The 18491-nt window shown below is 43.0% G+C and overlaps 1 protein-coding gene and 1 long non-coding RNA gene across 26 annotated transcripts in view; one reads left to right on the forward strand and one right to left on the reverse strand.

The window, feature by feature from the left end:
* Positions 1-656: 656 nt before the first annotated feature.
* LOC129170445 (uncharacterized) lies at positions 657-3911 on the reverse strand. Its single transcript, XR_008566609.1, has 3 exons — positions 3803-3911; positions 3637-3722; positions 657-1395 (listed from the first exon to the last, which is right to left on the reverse strand). It is a non-coding gene; the product is annotated as an uncharacterized LOC129170445 (long non-coding RNA).
* The window catches only part of LOC129170439 (formin-binding protein 1), a 48383-nt gene continuing 33031 nt past the window's right edge, over positions 3140-18491 (forward strand). For 8 of the 25 annotated variants that reach the window (XM_054758008.1, XM_054758016.1, XM_054758019.1 and 5 more), the window contains exons 1-2: positions 12175-12420; positions 17906-18021. In XM_054758008.1, coding sequence (XP_054613983.1) covers positions 12289-12420; positions 17906-18021 — 248 coding nt within the window. In that variant the 5' untranslated portion in view covers positions 12175-12288. Of the gene's footprint in view, positions 3485-12173; positions 12421-15945; positions 16275-16588; positions 16802-17905; positions 18022-18491 lie in introns of those variants that run through there. The other 17 variants (XM_054758020.1, XM_054758029.1, XM_054758030.1 and 14 more) reach the window with 7 other exon arrangements.

The following is an 18491-nucleotide window of genomic DNA, read 5'->3' on the forward strand; positions in this document are numbered from 1 at the left end:
TTAAGGAAGCTGGAGTCGACTACTTTAATATCGACCAGGCCAGGACCTGTTTGTCTCGCTGTGAAGTGGTTCTTCCATGATGGAAATGCTTTGTTAGTTCGAGCACTTTGCACCAGAACCTATGGTAGGTTCCCACCTTCCAAACTATATGCTAGGGAATCACAAGATCTCGCGAGATTAAAACGTGACAAGATTTCTTGTTATAAAAAACTGTCTTGTAGACACCTGGGCCTGGGGACAATAATACATGAATGAATCATACAATAAATTAAAATGAACTACGCAATGTTGCTAGCCTCAATATATCGCCATGTGAATTCGGGTCAGTTTTCCTCGTCTCCCGCCTCCAAACGAGCAGGAAGAGAGTTCACTCTGTGCATTGGTTTCAGCACTTTGGCGCATTTCTTCCATAGAACAACGGCATGAACGGAGAGAGCCCTTTTGTCAGTCATGTAGTCTGAAGCGGGATCGCTGGCATACACACAAGAGTGCAGAAGCGTGTAGCCTCATGAGGAGCAATGCAAGGTAACGTAGTAGAGATTAAATTAATAGATCGCAATTTATTCTTAAAAGTAATGGTAAAATCTCATCTCGTAGACTCAATCTCGTGTATCGTCTGGTGTCTCGTGACACCCCTAAAAGGGACCATAGAGGACACCCTGGACTGCTCACCAGTGAATCCTGGGACGATTGCATTGAGGGGGAACTGATCCCCGGCTATGATTCCTGCGTGACCCACTACACTACTAATGGCCTACCCCCCTAAAATGTTTAAAAACATAACAAATACCACACAGAAACACAATAAACGGGTCCAAAGATGGTCAAATATAGAATATGATAAGACGTGTTTAACGACTGTGAAGCTACATCATCAAGAAGGGTCAAAAATGCAGAATCGTCCTCCCTCCCTGTAAGACATCCAAGCCACTTGTTTTATCAAAATTACAAAGCCCATACTGCTTTGTCATCATAAGACAAGATGTATGGCTTTGATATGGTTTCCCATAGTAAACCACCAAAACAATATTCCCATAATGTGGCTTTAAGGTACCCGTGCATTTGTATAATACGCTACCTTAAACGACTTCCACCTCAAGCTGGATGTGTTTTGAGTAGTTTTTGACTGCTGTTGACTAATTTTAATATCAGTTAGAAATACGTTAAGTGCCAACAACAGCGTCCCAAGCGGTGTATCTTCATTTGTCACCACTAGAGGGTAGTGTTGTATTAGCAATACTGTAGTGAATGGAGCCTGTTTACCTTTGTATTCCAATTTTTTGGTGATTATAACCACAGACTTCTGTGCTTCAGGGTCACAGCGAAGCTGGAGCCTATCCCGGCTGACTGGACTGGTGGCCTGTCAATCCTGGGACTGACAAGCAAGCAATGAACCTGAAACGCAGTTTTGTTTTCTGAGTCCAATGTGCGTGTTTTTGTGGACATTAAAGATAATTTAGTCATCAATTAAGCTATTGTGCATGTTTTTGTAAGCACTTAAAGATATTCAGTCAACCTAACATTTTTAAACGCCATGCAGAAAAGCCTACCCAACACAGCTCAACACAGCCACACTCATGCACTGTGCTCATGTGCAACATAGTAGTAACTCCAATTGTCAACTACACAGTCAAATGTAATAATAGAGTAATAATATGGACTTTACGGTGTGATTAAGCCCATAAAAATAAAGTATAGGGCAGGCTATCTTATTATGGGGTGTGTGTATTCAAGGAAACATCTGCTTTGGGGCAACTGTGAGATTTAGGAGCCTCCCCCACTTACACCCCCACCTTCCGGCTGCTTGCTTTCATGTCTCACTTCAACCTCGGGGTGGCTGATACTGCAAATTTTGGTATCGATCAGATAGCAAGTAAATACTGTACAGGAGGGGTGCGGCCTGTATGCCACTTGCGGCCCATCCTAGAAATATAACTTAACTAAACTTTAAAAAAATGCTAAAAACAGCAGGAATTGAAAAATCAGCAGTCATTTTACAAGAATAAAGTCCAAATATTAAGAGAAAAAAGTTGGAATCTAATGAGAAAAAGTTGGAATTTTACAAAAATAATGTAATAGCATATAACGTAATTTTAGTAGCATAAAGTTGAAATATTACAGAAAAAATTATGACAAACAAACAAAACAACAAATAAAGTTGTAATTTTTTGGACATTAGGTTTGAGCAAAAAGTTGTAATGTTTACGAGAATAAAGTCAAAATATTGTGGGAAGAACGTTCAAATAGTTGGAAAAAGAAAAAAACAGCATAAAAGGGAAAAAAATGCGGTCATTTTAAATGAATAAAATCAAAATATTACGAGAAAAAAGTTGTATTCTAATGAGAAAAAGTCACAATTTAATAAACATAAACTTGTAACATAATTATAATCATGTCACTTTAGTAACAGAGTTAAAATATCAATTTTTTTAAAGTCGTAATATTATGAGGAAACAATAAAGTTGGGGAAAAGTTATAAGATTATGGGAATAAAGTCAAAATATTACAAAAAGAAAACTTATGAAGTTGATTTAAGAAGAAAGCTGAAATATTTGGAAACATAAAAAAATAGCAAAAACGGGAAAAAAAAGAGCAAAAACCAAAGTTGTTGCTAATAAAAGGCTTTTTCACTGATATCACAAAGCTGAGATGCAGTTTTTTGTGTTGCTGACACCCCTGGTGCACAGGGATCATAAAACCGACACCAATACTTGTTTTCAAGATGGTTTAATGACTTTGTAATTTTTGCCTTTCATTTGTTGATCGTGAGAATAAAACACAAAGACTTCAGGCAAACACGATTAGTTTTTGTTTCGTTCCGAAACACTTTCCGAGCATTTCTCTTAGGCAGTTTTTGGGGGATTTGTGTTTTGTTTTTATATTGGAAGCATTTTCATTTGCATTTGTTCCTTTTGTAATTGCAGCGTTTTTATTAGGATCATTCCCCGTTGCATTTGTTTTTTTTATATCTACGCGTGTGTGCGGGATCGACCCTGACGGCCCTGAGATATTGCCGTCGGTATCACTACTATCGATATTTGGATCGACCCGCCCGCCACGAATTCAAACCTACATTAACATCTGCATTATTTGCTGAGCTCTGCCGAGAAACCACCGCCACACATTTCCATTATTATCATCACCACCCACCTCCAGTTCAGTTCAACCCCCCTTACCCCTGCATCGTGAACGCGCGCAGCACGGAGCAGCTGTCATTGAGTGGAGGCGGGGGCGCGCGCGCACACCGCATAGAGAGGGAGGCTATGCTGTGTGAGGATTACTCTGCAACATCTTGGCCATCTTGAAGCAGGCAAGATGAGACGTTGACACAAAAGCCACACAGAAGACTGGACTCGTTTTTTGGTCTTCTAGTTTTTGGCTGGCGAGAACGGAAAAGACAACAAAAGACGTTATTGTGTGCGTGAGTCGTGGATTATTCCGAGGACATCGTCCTGAAACCATGAGCTGGGGCTCAGAGCTATGGGTGAGTGTCCTAGAATAAGACTAACAATGATATGTCAAAAAATAATGTTGTTATATGCTGGTGGTGGAAAAAAAGAGAACGACGTGCACACGATAGCCAGAAGCGCACTTAAGCTAATTTGTAGTTTAGCAAGCTAATGCTTTCATCCTCACCGTTATCGTCTTTTATGTCTGATGTCATCATCTTGGTGCAACCGTCGCTTGTTGCTGTCATCCTCCAACGTCAAAACGAGGCTTTTCTAGAAAGACAAACGGCGCGTCCATTTTAGTTGAGCAGCACACAGGCACACACCCCCTTAAAATATAACAATTGTGTCACCTTGCAGAAGCATTCTAGCCCTGGCTTCTCAGTGTGTAGCAAAACAGGTGTAGGACACTGCAACCGTCGGCTCTGGTTTGTGGAGGAAGTGCAGCCAAGACAATGTTGTTACACACAATCAAGTGGTTTATACACTGATTGTTACCAGCTATGTAAACATGCTCCACCACAGGGGTGTGTTAAGAGTAGCTATTGTGGTGATGCATGTATGTCGTCCAATCTGAGAAAAAGTAGATCATCTTACATCCATCCACACATTTTTGGTACGGGGCATAGGTGAGCTGGAGCCTACCCCAGCTGGCTTTGGATGTGAGAGGCGGGGTGCACCCCGTTCTGGGTCACCAGTCAAATCAGAGGACGCATATCAACAAACAAGCATTCACTCACATTCAGACTTAGGAACAATTTAGTCGCTAGATAGTGCAACGAATTTGAACGTTGTGATTTCAGGCTCTGAAAATTGACAAGTTGTAACCAGACAACCTAAAACCTAACCTGTTAGTGTTTAGATTTTTTTTGGGTTCACGTTTCTTGCTATTGGCAGACCTTCTTGTACTTGCTTGCAGCACAGCACACTCGCTTGTGTGATGCGATAAAGCAAACAGTTTGCCTCCTTTTTAACTTTAATAACGATTGTGGAGAGGAAATCATAGTTCGTAAATAACAAGCATCAAGCATAAAAGACACAATGTTGTAATAGCATGCTGTTTTCAAACCGATAGCTTTCTGCTTCTCCAATAACCTCTTTATGTCTACTTTTTCAATTTATGTTTAGCTGTAGTTTGTGCACACCTGGAGGTAAGAAAAACTCAAATATATTGACATTACTACTGCTACATCACGACTATCAGGAGAACCAGAGCATAGAGCGGAAGGAGACACCTGCTGTGGCCCAGCAAGGTGCACTGTATTCGGACACATGCTCCGAGCAGCCCGTGTGCTGCTATGGAGGTCAGGAGAACAGGAGTATAGAGCGGGAGGAGCCGTCTGGCGTGGCCCATCTAGGTGCAGCCGGTGTGACGCCACGGAGGTCTCTGGCAAAACTCTTGCACTTTGAAATGCCGCGGCAACGTGGCTGATGAGGTTTTTTTTTTTGCAGAGCATTTGGTACAACGAGCACGCAAAATGTCTTCGTTGGAAAGTAAATGTTTGTGGGGGGAAGTTATGACAGGCCAGAGAAAAAAGGAGCGCTTGATTTGCTCACCCGCACACTGTGGGTAATCTCAACTCATTGCAGCATTTAAACAAAAAAATATTGGTTATCAAAGCTATTTTTAATGGTATTGGATTTGTCGGTAGGATGTCGTAATTCCCTGATATCGGCCCGATAATTATCAGTCCGATAATTATTGTGCACCCCTAAATTAAATGAAAACAGCAGTATGGCAAATGTAATTTGCAGAAACTTAATTTAAAAGCGCATGCAGAGGTAGATAAACAGCTACTGCCATCTTGTGGCACTAGATGGTTATTTACTTTTGTAGACCCAGCAACTTGTAGCTATACAAGGCTATCCACTAGCCTGAATAATGTGTTACCATGCATACACAGTACTCCCAATGACATATCAGGGGGTCCTGCACATTAAAGGCATACAAAGGAGAGAAAAGACAAATAAATTCCAGTGTTGTTAAGTCACACTTGAAGCCACTTACATTTCTTTTCAAGGTTGTAATTGCCATCAAGCGTCATTTAGTAGTCATCTTGAGTCAGACATTCAGGTCGACGTGCTTAATAGTGGCTCACGGTAACAATGAAGATGACAGGACCGTGTGTGTGTCAAGGCTATTTTAATGACACAATAATAAAAGGCTGTGAGATGCGGAATTCCTGTTGTTGCGGAGGAGTGTTGTGGAAAAATGTACTTGTTCTGCTGTCTATTGCTGGAAGGGTTCATTGTATGTGTGTCATATGCTTGCAAGTCAGTACAAGGAGCTGTCATCTGAAGCGGCAGGAAGGCCCTGCTGCATTTTGTCGAACTCCTTATACTGTATATACACCCCCCTCCCTTGTGTTAAGGCAACAGATTTTCACTTTGAGTGTCCTAAGATGTCTTTACTCGGGGGTTTCTATGAAAGTACATAAATCACAGACGCTTTATCAAAGCTAAATGACATTAAGGGTATGTTTACCTGAAAAAAACCCTTTTAAACAGAAAAGGTCACATACAGCTTTTGTTACAATGAATAATGTGTAGTTGTTGATAGCACCACACTCATCCGCACCAGAACTCAGACCTTTTGTTGTTTGCAAGTCAAACAGTCAAACCTCGGTTTTTGTACACCCCAGTTTTCACTGTCTTGGCTTTTGTACAATATTGCACGAAACAAGCTAGTCCGTTTGCCCTGTACCGTGTTGTTCCGCAAATTCACATGCCCTAACAAAGCACCCTATGAGTTGCTGACACACTGTCCCTGCTTTTTTTATTACGTGTGACTTCTAAATAACACGTCATGGGGCCAAAGAAAGTTGCTAGTGCCAGCCGTTTAATAAAGGTGAGAAACACTCGCCAGGATGCACAGGAAGTCGGCATCAACAATAAGTTCCATCCATTCATCATTTACAATTATTTTACATTATGTTCTGCATGTGAAACTATGATTATTCTCTATGAAATGTATTTTTTGTTCATATTTTTGCGTGTTTGTTGAACAGATTAAATGGACTTCTTATTGGGAAAATTGCCCCGGTTTTGTACATTTTGTTTTTTGTGAAACGTTTTGGAACCAATTATAGGGCATGATGAAATATGCTTTCTTTTTCTCCAAATTCCGTTGTACTTTTTTCGAAATTGTTTTTTCCATTTAAATTTAAATTTAAATCCTTACATTTATATTCAGAGACGGCTATAGCTTGGCTTGTTGCTACATTGTTGCACATTGCTACAATATCCTCAAATGCCCATGCTTGCAGTTGTTAGACAGTTAGACAGAATGTGGCGACCTGCGCTCTTATGTTGAAGGTCTGTTGAGGTATGTTGAGAATGTCTGTTGACGGTTAAGACGAGCTGGGAGAAAGAATAAACGTGCCTCTCGTCCTTATTTCACTCAGAACTTGCATCAGCGGGCTTCGTAAAACGCTCGTTTGCATCAACGAGCGGCAAAGCACACCACGGTGTAAACACGCTCGTACAGCCGCACTAGCACGCTCTGCCAAACTAAGCTAACCCTGCTGCCTTTCATTCACGTGCCATAAAAGAGGAGTTTCAAAGTTTTTCTGCCAACTTTTTGCCGGTGTTTCAGGCGGCCGTTAGGGGCGGGTTAGTGTTTGTGCTGACATTCCGCCATTATTGAGTCTGTTTGTGTGGGAAATACTTACCCACACAAACGTTCCTTCTCCTCACGATGACATTATGTTGCTTTCCGTGAGGTTTACCAGTAGATTACGTTTTTTTTTTGCCCAATTCCGGAAACACATTAACATGTAAATCACAGGGCCCTACAATTAATACTGAAAACTGAGGTACCACTGGAAAAGGACACTTGCTTTGGGAAGCGTTATAAGCACATCACATCAGCTGTAAATTGACTATTTTTAGGCCAAAATGACAGTTTTGCAAAAGTTTTCACTTCAAAGCGGCCTAGTGTAAATGAAGCCTTAGACAAGTCTTTTGTTCCCGCCCAGGCAGCCAAAATGTGGTCTGGAGATAGTTAAGTCAGATGTATTTTTCTTTCAAAGAGGCGAAAAAAGGTAAGGAGAGACTGGTTCATTCTCCAGTAATTTACCTGGTGCAAAGTTCACAGAGACAAGCGCTTGTGCTCCACATTCTTTGTGTCTTGCCTGTGATGTCAGTGTATTTTTCTTTACTACCGCAATGCTTGACCAAGCGACTGCTGCTGCTGAGCCTTTAGGACTACTTTTACAGGCTTCCCTGCATACCCTAAATCTGGAAAACATTTCTTGGAAAACCAGGACCAGGCTTTTGAAGACAATACTGTATTGTAGCCAGATGTCTTGACGCTAATCCACACACTTGTCAGGGTGCTCCTAGTCCTTGCAACAGGGCGCCAAATAGGGCACATCAATACTCCACAGGTGGCTGTCACCGGAGACGGTATTTATTATCTTGTCTTCCTAAACTAGCTCATGCAGCAAAACAGAACACCATCGTAATGATGGCAACCGCGGCTTCCTGGAGAGCAGGGGCCGGATGTTGTGGTGGAGTCAGCAAGTGCATTTTAGTTATTAGGTATGCATGCAGTAAACATTGATGTTCATACTTCCATACGTCAACATATTGATACTGTTTTGAGATTAATAAAGCTATTCGATGACAATGTAACCGTTGAAAGGATGATTTGAGCTCAAACTTCACAGACAATAAACAGCACCAATTTGTAGAGCTAGAAAGAGTGCATCTTAAGACAGGATTGCAACGTGACAGATGATGAATGAGCCACCACATCGTGCTTGAACACCCAACGTGAACAGGAAACTGACTGATCTTTCAGGAAGCGATGTCACTTGCTTAGTTGCATTTCTCAACTTCCCACGAGCTCCCCCCCGGTGAAGCAATGCACACAGCTCTTGCAGTCATGTTAGTTTCACCAAGAATTGGAGAGATTTTGGGCATTTCCAATGCGTTTTAATTTTCTTCCCTTTGCATAATCAACAGAAATGGGACTTTTATCTGTCGACCAATCAATGGGCATCCCCTTACCACAGGTGGTTCAGTGTGTGCATTGGCAGCACCTAGACACTATAGAGACATTGTGAGATGGATTGAGACCTCTTGTCAGTCATACAATCACGTTGTCTCTGTGGGGGGATGGGGGGCCGCTAGCATACACACAGCAAAAAATTGGAGGCTAGTGAGGAGCAATGCAAGACTGTAGAAATCAGGAGGAAAAAAGATGATTGCAAAGACAGATGCCACAGCCCTTGTAAATAAACAAAACAAACTTGCCCACCTCAAACATATCCACCCGACCCAGTTTTCCCATTTGGGGAAAGAAACCCCCACACACAGTCAGCACTCACTGAAACGTTTAATCGGCAAAGTAAATACAAACGGAACAGCGCAAAATTGTGTGCGTTCACAGAAAGTCATTGCAAAAGAAATGCTGCTCTTTAATACAGTTGAAAAGCCAGAAATGCTGCAAATGTTTTGACAGTCAGTACGAATTGCCTGTAAGAAAATGCATGTCACAAACGGCAATTCCACAACTTTACAGCGTGAAAGATGACATATTAAAGGAAATATTTCATTATTTTGATATTATATTATGTATAAACTACATATCATCACAACAGTGGTTCATTTGCTCTCAGAAAACATTGACGCTAATATCGTTTAGCACCAATTTGTGGCACAGTAAACATTTCAAAATGCACCTGCCTTGTTTTGTGAATTTTAAATAAAAACGTTTGACCAGTCATATTTGTCATTGCAGTTTTCTTAAAATTAATGTTAAAAACTCGTTTTAGCGGACCCAATCTTGTGCATCGTCTCGTCTCATGACACCCCTACTTTTGACTAACAGGTGAACAATTTTAAACAAGTTGTCTTTGGATTCAGTTGTGCATTACACCACGGCCACGATGATGAAAGAATCCGATCAGACAGCACACTTACTTAATAGACCTCAATGTGAACGTGAAGGCCTTTGGAGCAGCGACACAGCACTGATGATGGTATTCACTGTGCTCATAAAGGCAGGCAGACAAAGGGACGTCTGCTGCCATGAAAATAAGACCATCCATCGTCGTCCCGGGCTTGTAAATTCACCAGGAAAGACTGTATCAAAAGGAATGTTTTAACAAGACTCCAGCTGCATTCTGCCCTGCAAAAAACTTAATTCCAAAAGCAGAGCTACTTGAAACCTCTTATACTATGATGTCACATTCATAGAATGTCTGACTCTGAGACAATAGTCTGAAAAATGACAAACTGTAATGTGTCATGAAAAATAAACATGGGTCAATAAATACAGTATTAGTCATGAAATACATCCATTTTCCATTTTCTTCCACTTATCCAGGTTGAAAAAATGTGCGTTCACATCGTGCCAGACTAGTAAACAGTTGCATCCAGACGGGAACGCATGACCTGGGTGAAAATGGCACAAGGCACACTTGCGTGCGGCGCTGTGAACAGACACGTTCTTATGGAAGCACGTGACACACCATACTATGGAAGAGGAAAGCACGCATGCGCGTGAGTCCGTCGTCTTGTGCTTTCCGAGGCTCATCTAGACTTCTGACAAAGTGGAATTACTTGTGCGAGTCATTTTGGGAGTAGAAGATATTATACTGGCTTGTCGTCAAAGCTCACTTCTGGCGTCATCATTTTCAAAAAGCGGCGGATTGCTTGTTACACGCAAATGACGAGCCAGCGTTTTCAGATGTATTTAAAAAATACAGTTTTGGGGCACCCAGAATTCCGTTTCCATGCAGATGAGAGCCAGAAACGATTAAATATTTTGTCGTTTTGACCTGAAAACACTTCTGTGTGGATAACCCCTTACGCAGGCAGCACTGCCGCTGCTGTTCAATATTAATTAGATAAGTGTGTCGTCCAATTACACTGCAGAGCTCAGTAGCTCATTTTGATAAAGCACAAGTGAAACAATGCACCTTTACACTTTGACTCACCTTAAAAATTTCACTTCTCTCGAGTAAGTTGGGAACTGGAAACCGATGCTTTGGACAGCCTTGACGAACTTTCAGTCTTTTGTACTCATTGTTGAGGCAGCATGGATAAAACTGAAATTCTTCTCAAAGCTCGGCAGCTAAAAGTAAGTTGACTTGCAGAGATTTTGGAGTGTCTCCTGACAAGATGACTTTTTCCTTCCTGTGAACTGCAAAGAAGTTCAATTTGAGTTGGGACAGCTTTGCAAGAGTTTTAGTCTTGGGGTGTCATGGGATTGGAAAGTTGATGTTTGGATTTTTGACTCATTCATAACAAGGCTGATCTCCTGCTATGCATATACTTTCTCAGCTCTTGTTGGATTCATATCCTCAATGTTTTCTCAGGGACTCTCGAAGAGTCCAACGATATCCCTTGTCGCTCGTTTGACATTCAAGACATGTCCAGGCCGGAAACCCGAGCTAGTTAGTTTCTTTCTGCCAGATTGTTCACAGCCAACCCCAAACTCCCCCGATGGCTGAACCCCTGACACTGCAGTAGCACCCCAAGACCTCCCTCTTTGACCCCCCTGTGACTGACTGTAAAATGGCTCTGAAGGCCCTGCACCGCTACCCACGGTGCGAGGAGCATAAAGAAAGGGGGCAGAAAGGGAGCATAAAGAAAGTAGGATTGCATTGACAAAGATGCTTCACATTCTACTTGAGAGAAGTCTTGTGGGGGTCTGTGGGTTCTTAACTAGATAGTCTTTGGCTTCTTTGAAGAAGGAATGCAATGATGAATCCACTGATGTGTCGCCTGTCACAGCTATTGTGTTGTTCTCAACTACGCAATGCCCTCACAACTCACGGAGAAGAAGCTGTTTTGTAATTTTATCCATGACTCAAGGCTTCCCGTCGCAGACTGTTACAGCCTCTAATCTGTCACCATTGCCTCTTCTGTTGTTGCTACAACTAGCCTCTAATCACCACTGTGGCAGAGGAAATGATACTGCAACCAGTCCAACTCAGTCACCGGAGGTCCTCACGGCAATGGGTTTTCCTCAATAGAAGAACACCTGCACTAAGTCCACTTAGGACGAGCTCATGTTATTCATGGTGGCTGATCAGAAACACACTGGAGATTAGTGCAGATATAAAAGCTTGCCCTGTGGAATCTTACCTGCCTCTTAAAAAGAACAGTTTTTACTCATATCCTCCAACAAAACCGAACTGAACAGTGTCAAGAAGAGGACCACCAATCGAGATATAACCAAGATCTTAACACAATCCCTTCCAACATGTTGATTGACCTCCATTTTATTTATGGAAATCAAATTAGGGAGGTGAGTCTTTTCACATACAGAAGTGGTTCTCAATTTTCTCTCATGCACATGACATTTTTTCACGTCCCCCTGATCTGAAATACTATTAACAACCTTTGTTATCCCTTTATTTATCTGCACAAATCACTGGACGAGTTGCTGGCATCAGCATTATTTACCATGAATAAGACACTAACAGACCTGCCAACATGTTTGAGTAGAGCCCCACCTGCCTCTCAGCTTTTTACTTTTTAATTGTAGTTTTGTATGAGGACATACCCTTATTCCAGACAATTTATTATGTAAGAATTAAAGAGCTTTTTGAGAAGAAAAACAGCTCAGCTGGAACAATGGCTAATGTGTGTTTGAAGGCCCAGCAGGATTGTAATCCAACGAACGGCAGCCTCCCATTGGACGGTGAGGCTAGTTACAAGGGAGGTGTAGTAATCAGATTAATAGCCACGTCATTTAATCAAATGTGTTCTCACTGTACCCACATAGGCTAACGACTGCAAGTCTAGCTGTAGTTGAGATGGACTGACTTCACTGAGGCGCTTTTTATTTTTTGGACTTCCTTGTAACCTTAACACTGCCACCATGTTGCGGAGAAGAAGTGAGTTCTTCATCTTCCTCGACAGCCCTTCTGTGAAACCTGAGAAAGAGGAGCGAAAGCTGAGTCCTTATCAAGAGTATCTGCAGGTGCTTCTCCAAATGAAGATGACCAGCACCGTAAGTCAGCATGAAAGTGACTCAATGAAAGGCTTTTTGATTCAGGTGAAGTCTGAAAAGGAAGCGGTGAGAAAAAGGACGAGTACAAAAAGCCTTCCAGTTAGCATGAGTCAGGATGGAAAGGCAGCGAGGTCCGTTTGCAGTCCATAATACGCCTGCTCATGTACATGCACATAATCTTAAATTTCAGACGGGCTGAGGCGTTGCTACTATAAATATCTGCATGGCATGCAAACAAGAACTCTTGCACGTAAGGTCACCAAACAGCTGCTGTGATTTTGCATAAGGTTTGTGCGAGTGTACTTCCACAGTGTTTGCTTTGTGACTTTTGAGAGGATTACTTTGGTAAATACTGATAACTGATCCTATTTAGGGATAGAGGTATTTTCCAGAGTGTGCTACGTAGGGGTGGTGTAGAGTTCTGCCGTTGTATCAAAGTGATTCATTGTGAGGGGAAAATGGATGTAATACTTGGCTGCAGCAGCAGAGGTGCTGTTGAATCAGTTAAGTCGAAAAACAGCCCTCTGCAGGTGTGTGTTTGGCTTCAGTCCTGTTTCCTGTGACAACCCTCTATCAGTTACCCTGGGGGGTTACTCTGGGCTACGAAGATATTATTCCACCCCGCGTCCTCAGACAAAGCTGGATGTGTGTTCGAGAGAGGCTCTGGCATCACCCACCAAATATTTGTCCACGCTGTCGTACACCCACAGCCAGGCCGTGCACGGAATAGCTCATGGACCTCGGAGCACAGTGCTTCACTGTGTGTGCTATCTGCCACCCAAACAGTAGGAAGCAGTAGGTGAAGCCTTTTAGATGGATGGCTAGCTTTGTGCTAGTTTTGTCTCGACTCCATCTTACCTCCACCAGCACAGAATGCACTGCTGATGTTGGCTTTTGTACACCCAGGTCGTGTAGTTTTGTAGCCCAAGTTGTTTTTCATTGTTTTCTGCATGTTAAACTATAAATATTCTCCATAAAATGCCTTTTTTGTTAATATTTTTGGGTATCCTGAACGGATTGATGTACATGATTTCCTATGGGAATAATTGCATACTCATACGTTTTGGTTTTTGTGAAACATTTTAAACAAAATTAATAACGGAAACCAAGGCATTGAATCAGTTGCAGACTAGGGCTGTCCTACATAGTCAGCGAGTCCGCGAAAGGTGAACCACGATGGAGAGAGGGAACACTGTATTCACCGGCCATGAACACCAAGGTACCACTGTACTTACATATTTATAGCCGCCACTATGTAACATAGTACATTGCTGCCACTGACAGGACTGGAGTGGAACATAAGTTAAACAGTCAGACTCTTACTTTGAATATTTAAAAGGCTCTACTGAACTCCATTCACATTGCCTCTGTACAAATCCAAATTCCAAAGAAAACTTTTAAGAAAACGTTTAAGAAAATAACTCATTTGTTTTTGGAAACTAGACAAGTGGCAGAATAGCAGACTACCTTGTACTGTCCCCTTGTCTTCAAGACAATAGGCTTGAGGTCACATTGGCCTCCCTCCAATAGAACATCTGCACACCCTCAGGCTGAGATGCCCCCACCCGCAGTGGCGGGACATCTGCTTTGCGTTGACTCAACAGGTTTCCTGTCAGAGGCACACTGACGCAAGCAAGACTGCACTCGGTTGAAACATGCTAATATCAATCTCCTTGTTACAAATGAGTGTACCAATAAGTTGCAGTAGAAGTGAGACAGCTCATTTCTCAGTCTGTTTTCTAATATTTTTAGGTTATTTGGTGGGCGGGGGGGGGTTCTTTTAAATCCCGCCTGGTCAATCAGTGAAGCAGCTGCCTTTGCCCCCCCACATGTGTCTTTTTCATGGTGTATTTCCTCTGTGACCTGAAAAACACCTGGTGTCCACGGGAATGTTCATGCAGTTTTCAACCAGGTTCTGTGCACCTTGTAGGGTTGTGTCATGTTTGAGGATGTACAGTAAATCAGAAATTTTTCCTGCAGTTGCTTTACAAGTGCCTGTGTACAAGTGGGAAATGCTTCTCCTTTTCTACGCTCAGCATTCTCATGAACACAGAGGTGTAACCGCTCGCGATTAAAACATACCTTGAGCTGGGGTAATAACGTCAGCCACAAAGTGAGGGAGTCATGTTTTTCCTCTCAGGTTGATTGTATATTACTTGATTGAGTCATTTTCTGCAAGGAGGATCATTTTACCAGAAGAAAGCCCCCTGAGATCTGTTATCTCTGCAGATCAGATCAATTGCCCCTCAGTAGATGAGCGTGATCAGGAGATGTAATCTGGAGTGGAGGCTAAATAATGTGCATTAGTGCCGATTAGGTGGTGTTGCAATGCATTTAGATGATCCCTAATCCCCATCAGCAGTTGGGAAGGGCTGTGGGTCAGCAGGCTGATCCTTGAACAACCACGTATTTGTTTTCTTTAAGTCACATGGGCCACCCGACATACAGTAAATTTAGTAACTGCTTGGGTCTCCTTTTGTTCCCCGCTCCAACTCCTTTCCCATTTCCCGAATAATAATAAAACTTCCATTTGTTTTCCTTTGTGTACTACCACAATAGACCCTGCATCACGGGGAGTGGAAACTGTGTCCTGCAATAACAAGCACAAGTGGGACTGGATTGGCCCCTGTTGGGACCCCCGTCTCAGCACTCCTCAGCGGTCAAGCTGTTATTACGCTGCGCTTTATGGGCCTTATAGTACGTTTACACGACAAATACTTGATTAAAGGGAGTGCAGGTTCCTCCAGCATCCCAGAGGGCGGCAACATTCCAACGTACTACAAGCATTATATGGTGCATCTTCCTACTTTGAGCGTGTAAGCTATGCACACTAATTAAGCGGCGTTTACACTTGTGGGCATTTTGCCTCCGCATTGTCCTGCAATTTGCCATTGGTACAACTAGCACGCGAAACGTCTTCCTTGTAAAGTGAATGTTTATCAGTGATGTCAGGGGAACTTATGATAGGCCGTTAAGGTCACAGGCGGGAGAAAAATGGAGCGTTTGATTCGCTCACTTGCACAGTACTCTTCATTGGAGAGGAATTCATTTATTTACTGTACATCAAAAACGCTATTCTTTTTAAAATCGTCGTCTTCGAGAGGCATCTGAAAATTTTTTCAGGCTCCAAAAAACAGTCCTTAAAAAGTGCAGGGACTTCTTACAGTAAATTATGAATCAGAGTTAGCTTGTAAATAATGACTTTTCCCTTTCTCCTGCCTGTGATTCATAATTAAACTGTTTTCCTGTTTAGGTAGATGCTCCTCCTCGTTCCCCAATAGGCTCATCCTGTGAGAATACAATGTTGTTATTTAACATTTCTGCTATTTACATGTAAAATGTGATACAATTAAGTGGTTGGGGCCGGGAAAGGGGTGGGGGGCGTTTCAAGGCCATGCTGCCGTCAGAGTAACTCCCTCTCATATGTAATCCCTTCCCGTGTAATCCCGCCTCCTTTCAACCCCCCGTGCTCCCACCCTCCCTCCTCCTGTTCCACTCACTCCCTTTCCCTGTCCTCCTCCTCCTCCATCCATCCAGTCCACCTTACGCCTGATGGAGCATTAATGCAGCGGGCCGCTTAACATTCTCACCGAGTTGGAGAAGAGGGCGGGCAGTCGTGGGCAGTCGGCTGCTTTCTCTCGGCTTCTTCCACCTTTCCCGACAATCAGGAATTACTTGCAACAGTTACTCTGTCGGGTGTGAGGTGTGAGGGGAGTCTTCCCACTCCAGAAGTCCGCTTGGATACTCGTGGAGATGCTTTTGTGGATGCCTGCTCTTGGATGACGTCTCTGACTAAGCTGGATTTGGATATTCTCCGGGGCAAACGGGTTAAAATGGTGCCCCTGCAAAAAAGGGTAATGTGAGTTCTGTGTGTAGCGGAGGAGTGTCTTTTTAGGGAGGAGGGTTTTATTTTTATTATGAACAATGTGGCTGCAGTCAGTCGTGCAGAATGCACTTTCTGTCAGAGTGAGCATTATCATTAGAAGACCGTTATCTGGTCTGTTGAGTGGCTTGTTGATGAGTGATTGCTCATTGAAACTTGCTAACAAAGCCTGCTGCAAACTCCCCCACTCCACTCAAAACACTGTATTGTTTCCCCCAGTGTTTGACCCGTGAAGGCCGCTTTCATCTTTTTGCATACAGCACAGTCACTAAGGGAACTGTAATATGCAAGCGTGTCGAAATGCTCAACCTGTTTTTCAGACATCACCACCACAGCAGCTTCCGGCCTCAGTGAGCATGCTTTCACTGCAGAGAAGCATCGCTTGCATTGCTTGGGTCGTCATAATGTATTTGGACACTTGTGACAGGCTGGATTTGAAAAACTAGTACTCCAGACATGGTACATGACAGGATGGGGATCTGCCAGAGCTACACCCAGGTAGCATGTTTCTGTAGTCATGAAAAGGATAACAATGTTGTAAGTCTGTCATTCTAGAGCTGCCTTCTGATTGTTGTATGTTTATCAATGTTTGTGATGGGGTGACCACAGGGTTTCCTTCCTTCAAGTCACGTGTTTTGGAGCAGGATAGCAAAAATAATGGTTTGAGTTTTGTCAGAGTGGACAGTCTCCTGCGGGCCCTGTATTTTTTTAGGTCTGAATTGTATTCACGAGAGGAGGTCAGAGGCTTTTGTCTGTCTGAGAATAAACACATTCACCGTCACGCATCCTGCCTGATAGCTGAGGTCAGGGTAGCCACATGGAAAATAGTTCCTGCTGCAAATGAGGCTGAAGACTGAAGCCGAATGTCACTAACTGTATTCTATTAGAATTAGACATACAGATTTGTTGGCTGTGTTTTCATTATTTAGTCTCCATTGTGCGGCAGTGGAAACAATAAACCTTCATTATAAAGAAGTAACTATTAACTATAATGGTCATTTTACACTGTACACTACTTTTCTCGGGTGAGAAAAGCAGATGCTGCCAGGTACAAAGGGGTACTATTTCTTGTACCTGGTCAGCCAGGGTTCCAAGCAAGCTGATACGCACGGGGAGAACATGCAAACTCCACACACAGATGCCCAACGGAGATCTTCCCGATCTCCTGACTGTGTGGCCAACATGCTAACCACTAGGCTCATCAAGTCTTACCTTTGTGAGTTCCCACAAAGTATCAGCATTTGGGACCAAAAATGAGGTGAAAGAAAAACGGGAAAAAATCCAGCATAGCAGTCTATCTTTACAGTGTGGGAGTTAGCACGCGCACAATGGTGCGGTCAAGAACCATAGAACAAAGTGGGACGTGTTGCCGCTTCCTCTCGAATACAATTGCACATTGCAAAGAAGTAGATGTAGGATTTTCTCCTCCATTGTTTGTTTGCGAGTCTTTTACCCACTGATGCGTTCAGTGCAGCTTAATTTTCGCAGTGTCTCACTAACATTTGAAAGCCGTGTCGTGGAACTTGAGTTTGCATCGCACGTTATTACAGTTAGCACTTTATGTGATCGGCATTAATCACCGCTTCTTCTTCTTTCATGCAGGATCAATTTGACAATTTGGAGAAGCATACGCAGTGGGGGATCGAGTTTGTGGAGCGGTACACCAAATTTGTCAAGGAGAGGTCAGAGATAGAAAGCAACTATGCAAAACAAATTAGGTGAGTATTTGAACTGAGCAAATGAATCTCCCCTGAAGGAAACAAGAAGAGTGAAGCTGTAGCAGCTTGTTTCGTAGTTGACCTTGACCTGTGACCCTCTGCTCCACCCCAAGTGCAGAGTGAAACCAATACTTAATACGTGCAGGAGTGCAGGATTCTCCTCTCATTCTCCTCACGCATGTCTGTTGTTGACTTCTGCTTCAGGCAAGAGGAAGTCTGCGTGTGTGGTTGGGGGGGGGGTTGCTTGTGAAGTTGGGGCGGAGCTTGCGTTTCCATAGTGACATGTAGGTATCAGCATTATGTACCCCTGGTCTGACCCAGATTTGTGCTCCGCCAACCCCCCGCCCCCCTCGGCTAGCCATTTACAACGAGTGCATGAGCAACCCTTCCTAAGGCATGCTAACACAGTGGGAGATTACCCCCCCTCTCCTCCATTAGTCATCTTTAAAGAGGCCTGGCAATATGGGTAA

The sequence above is a fragment of the Dunckerocampus dactyliophorus genome, chromosome 17 (genome assembly GCF_027744805.1).
Source record: "Dunckerocampus dactyliophorus isolate RoL2022-P2 chromosome 17, RoL_Ddac_1.1, whole genome shotgun sequence".
Lineage (NCBI taxonomy): Eukaryota > Metazoa > Chordata > Actinopteri > Syngnathiformes > Syngnathidae > Dunckerocampus > Dunckerocampus dactyliophorus.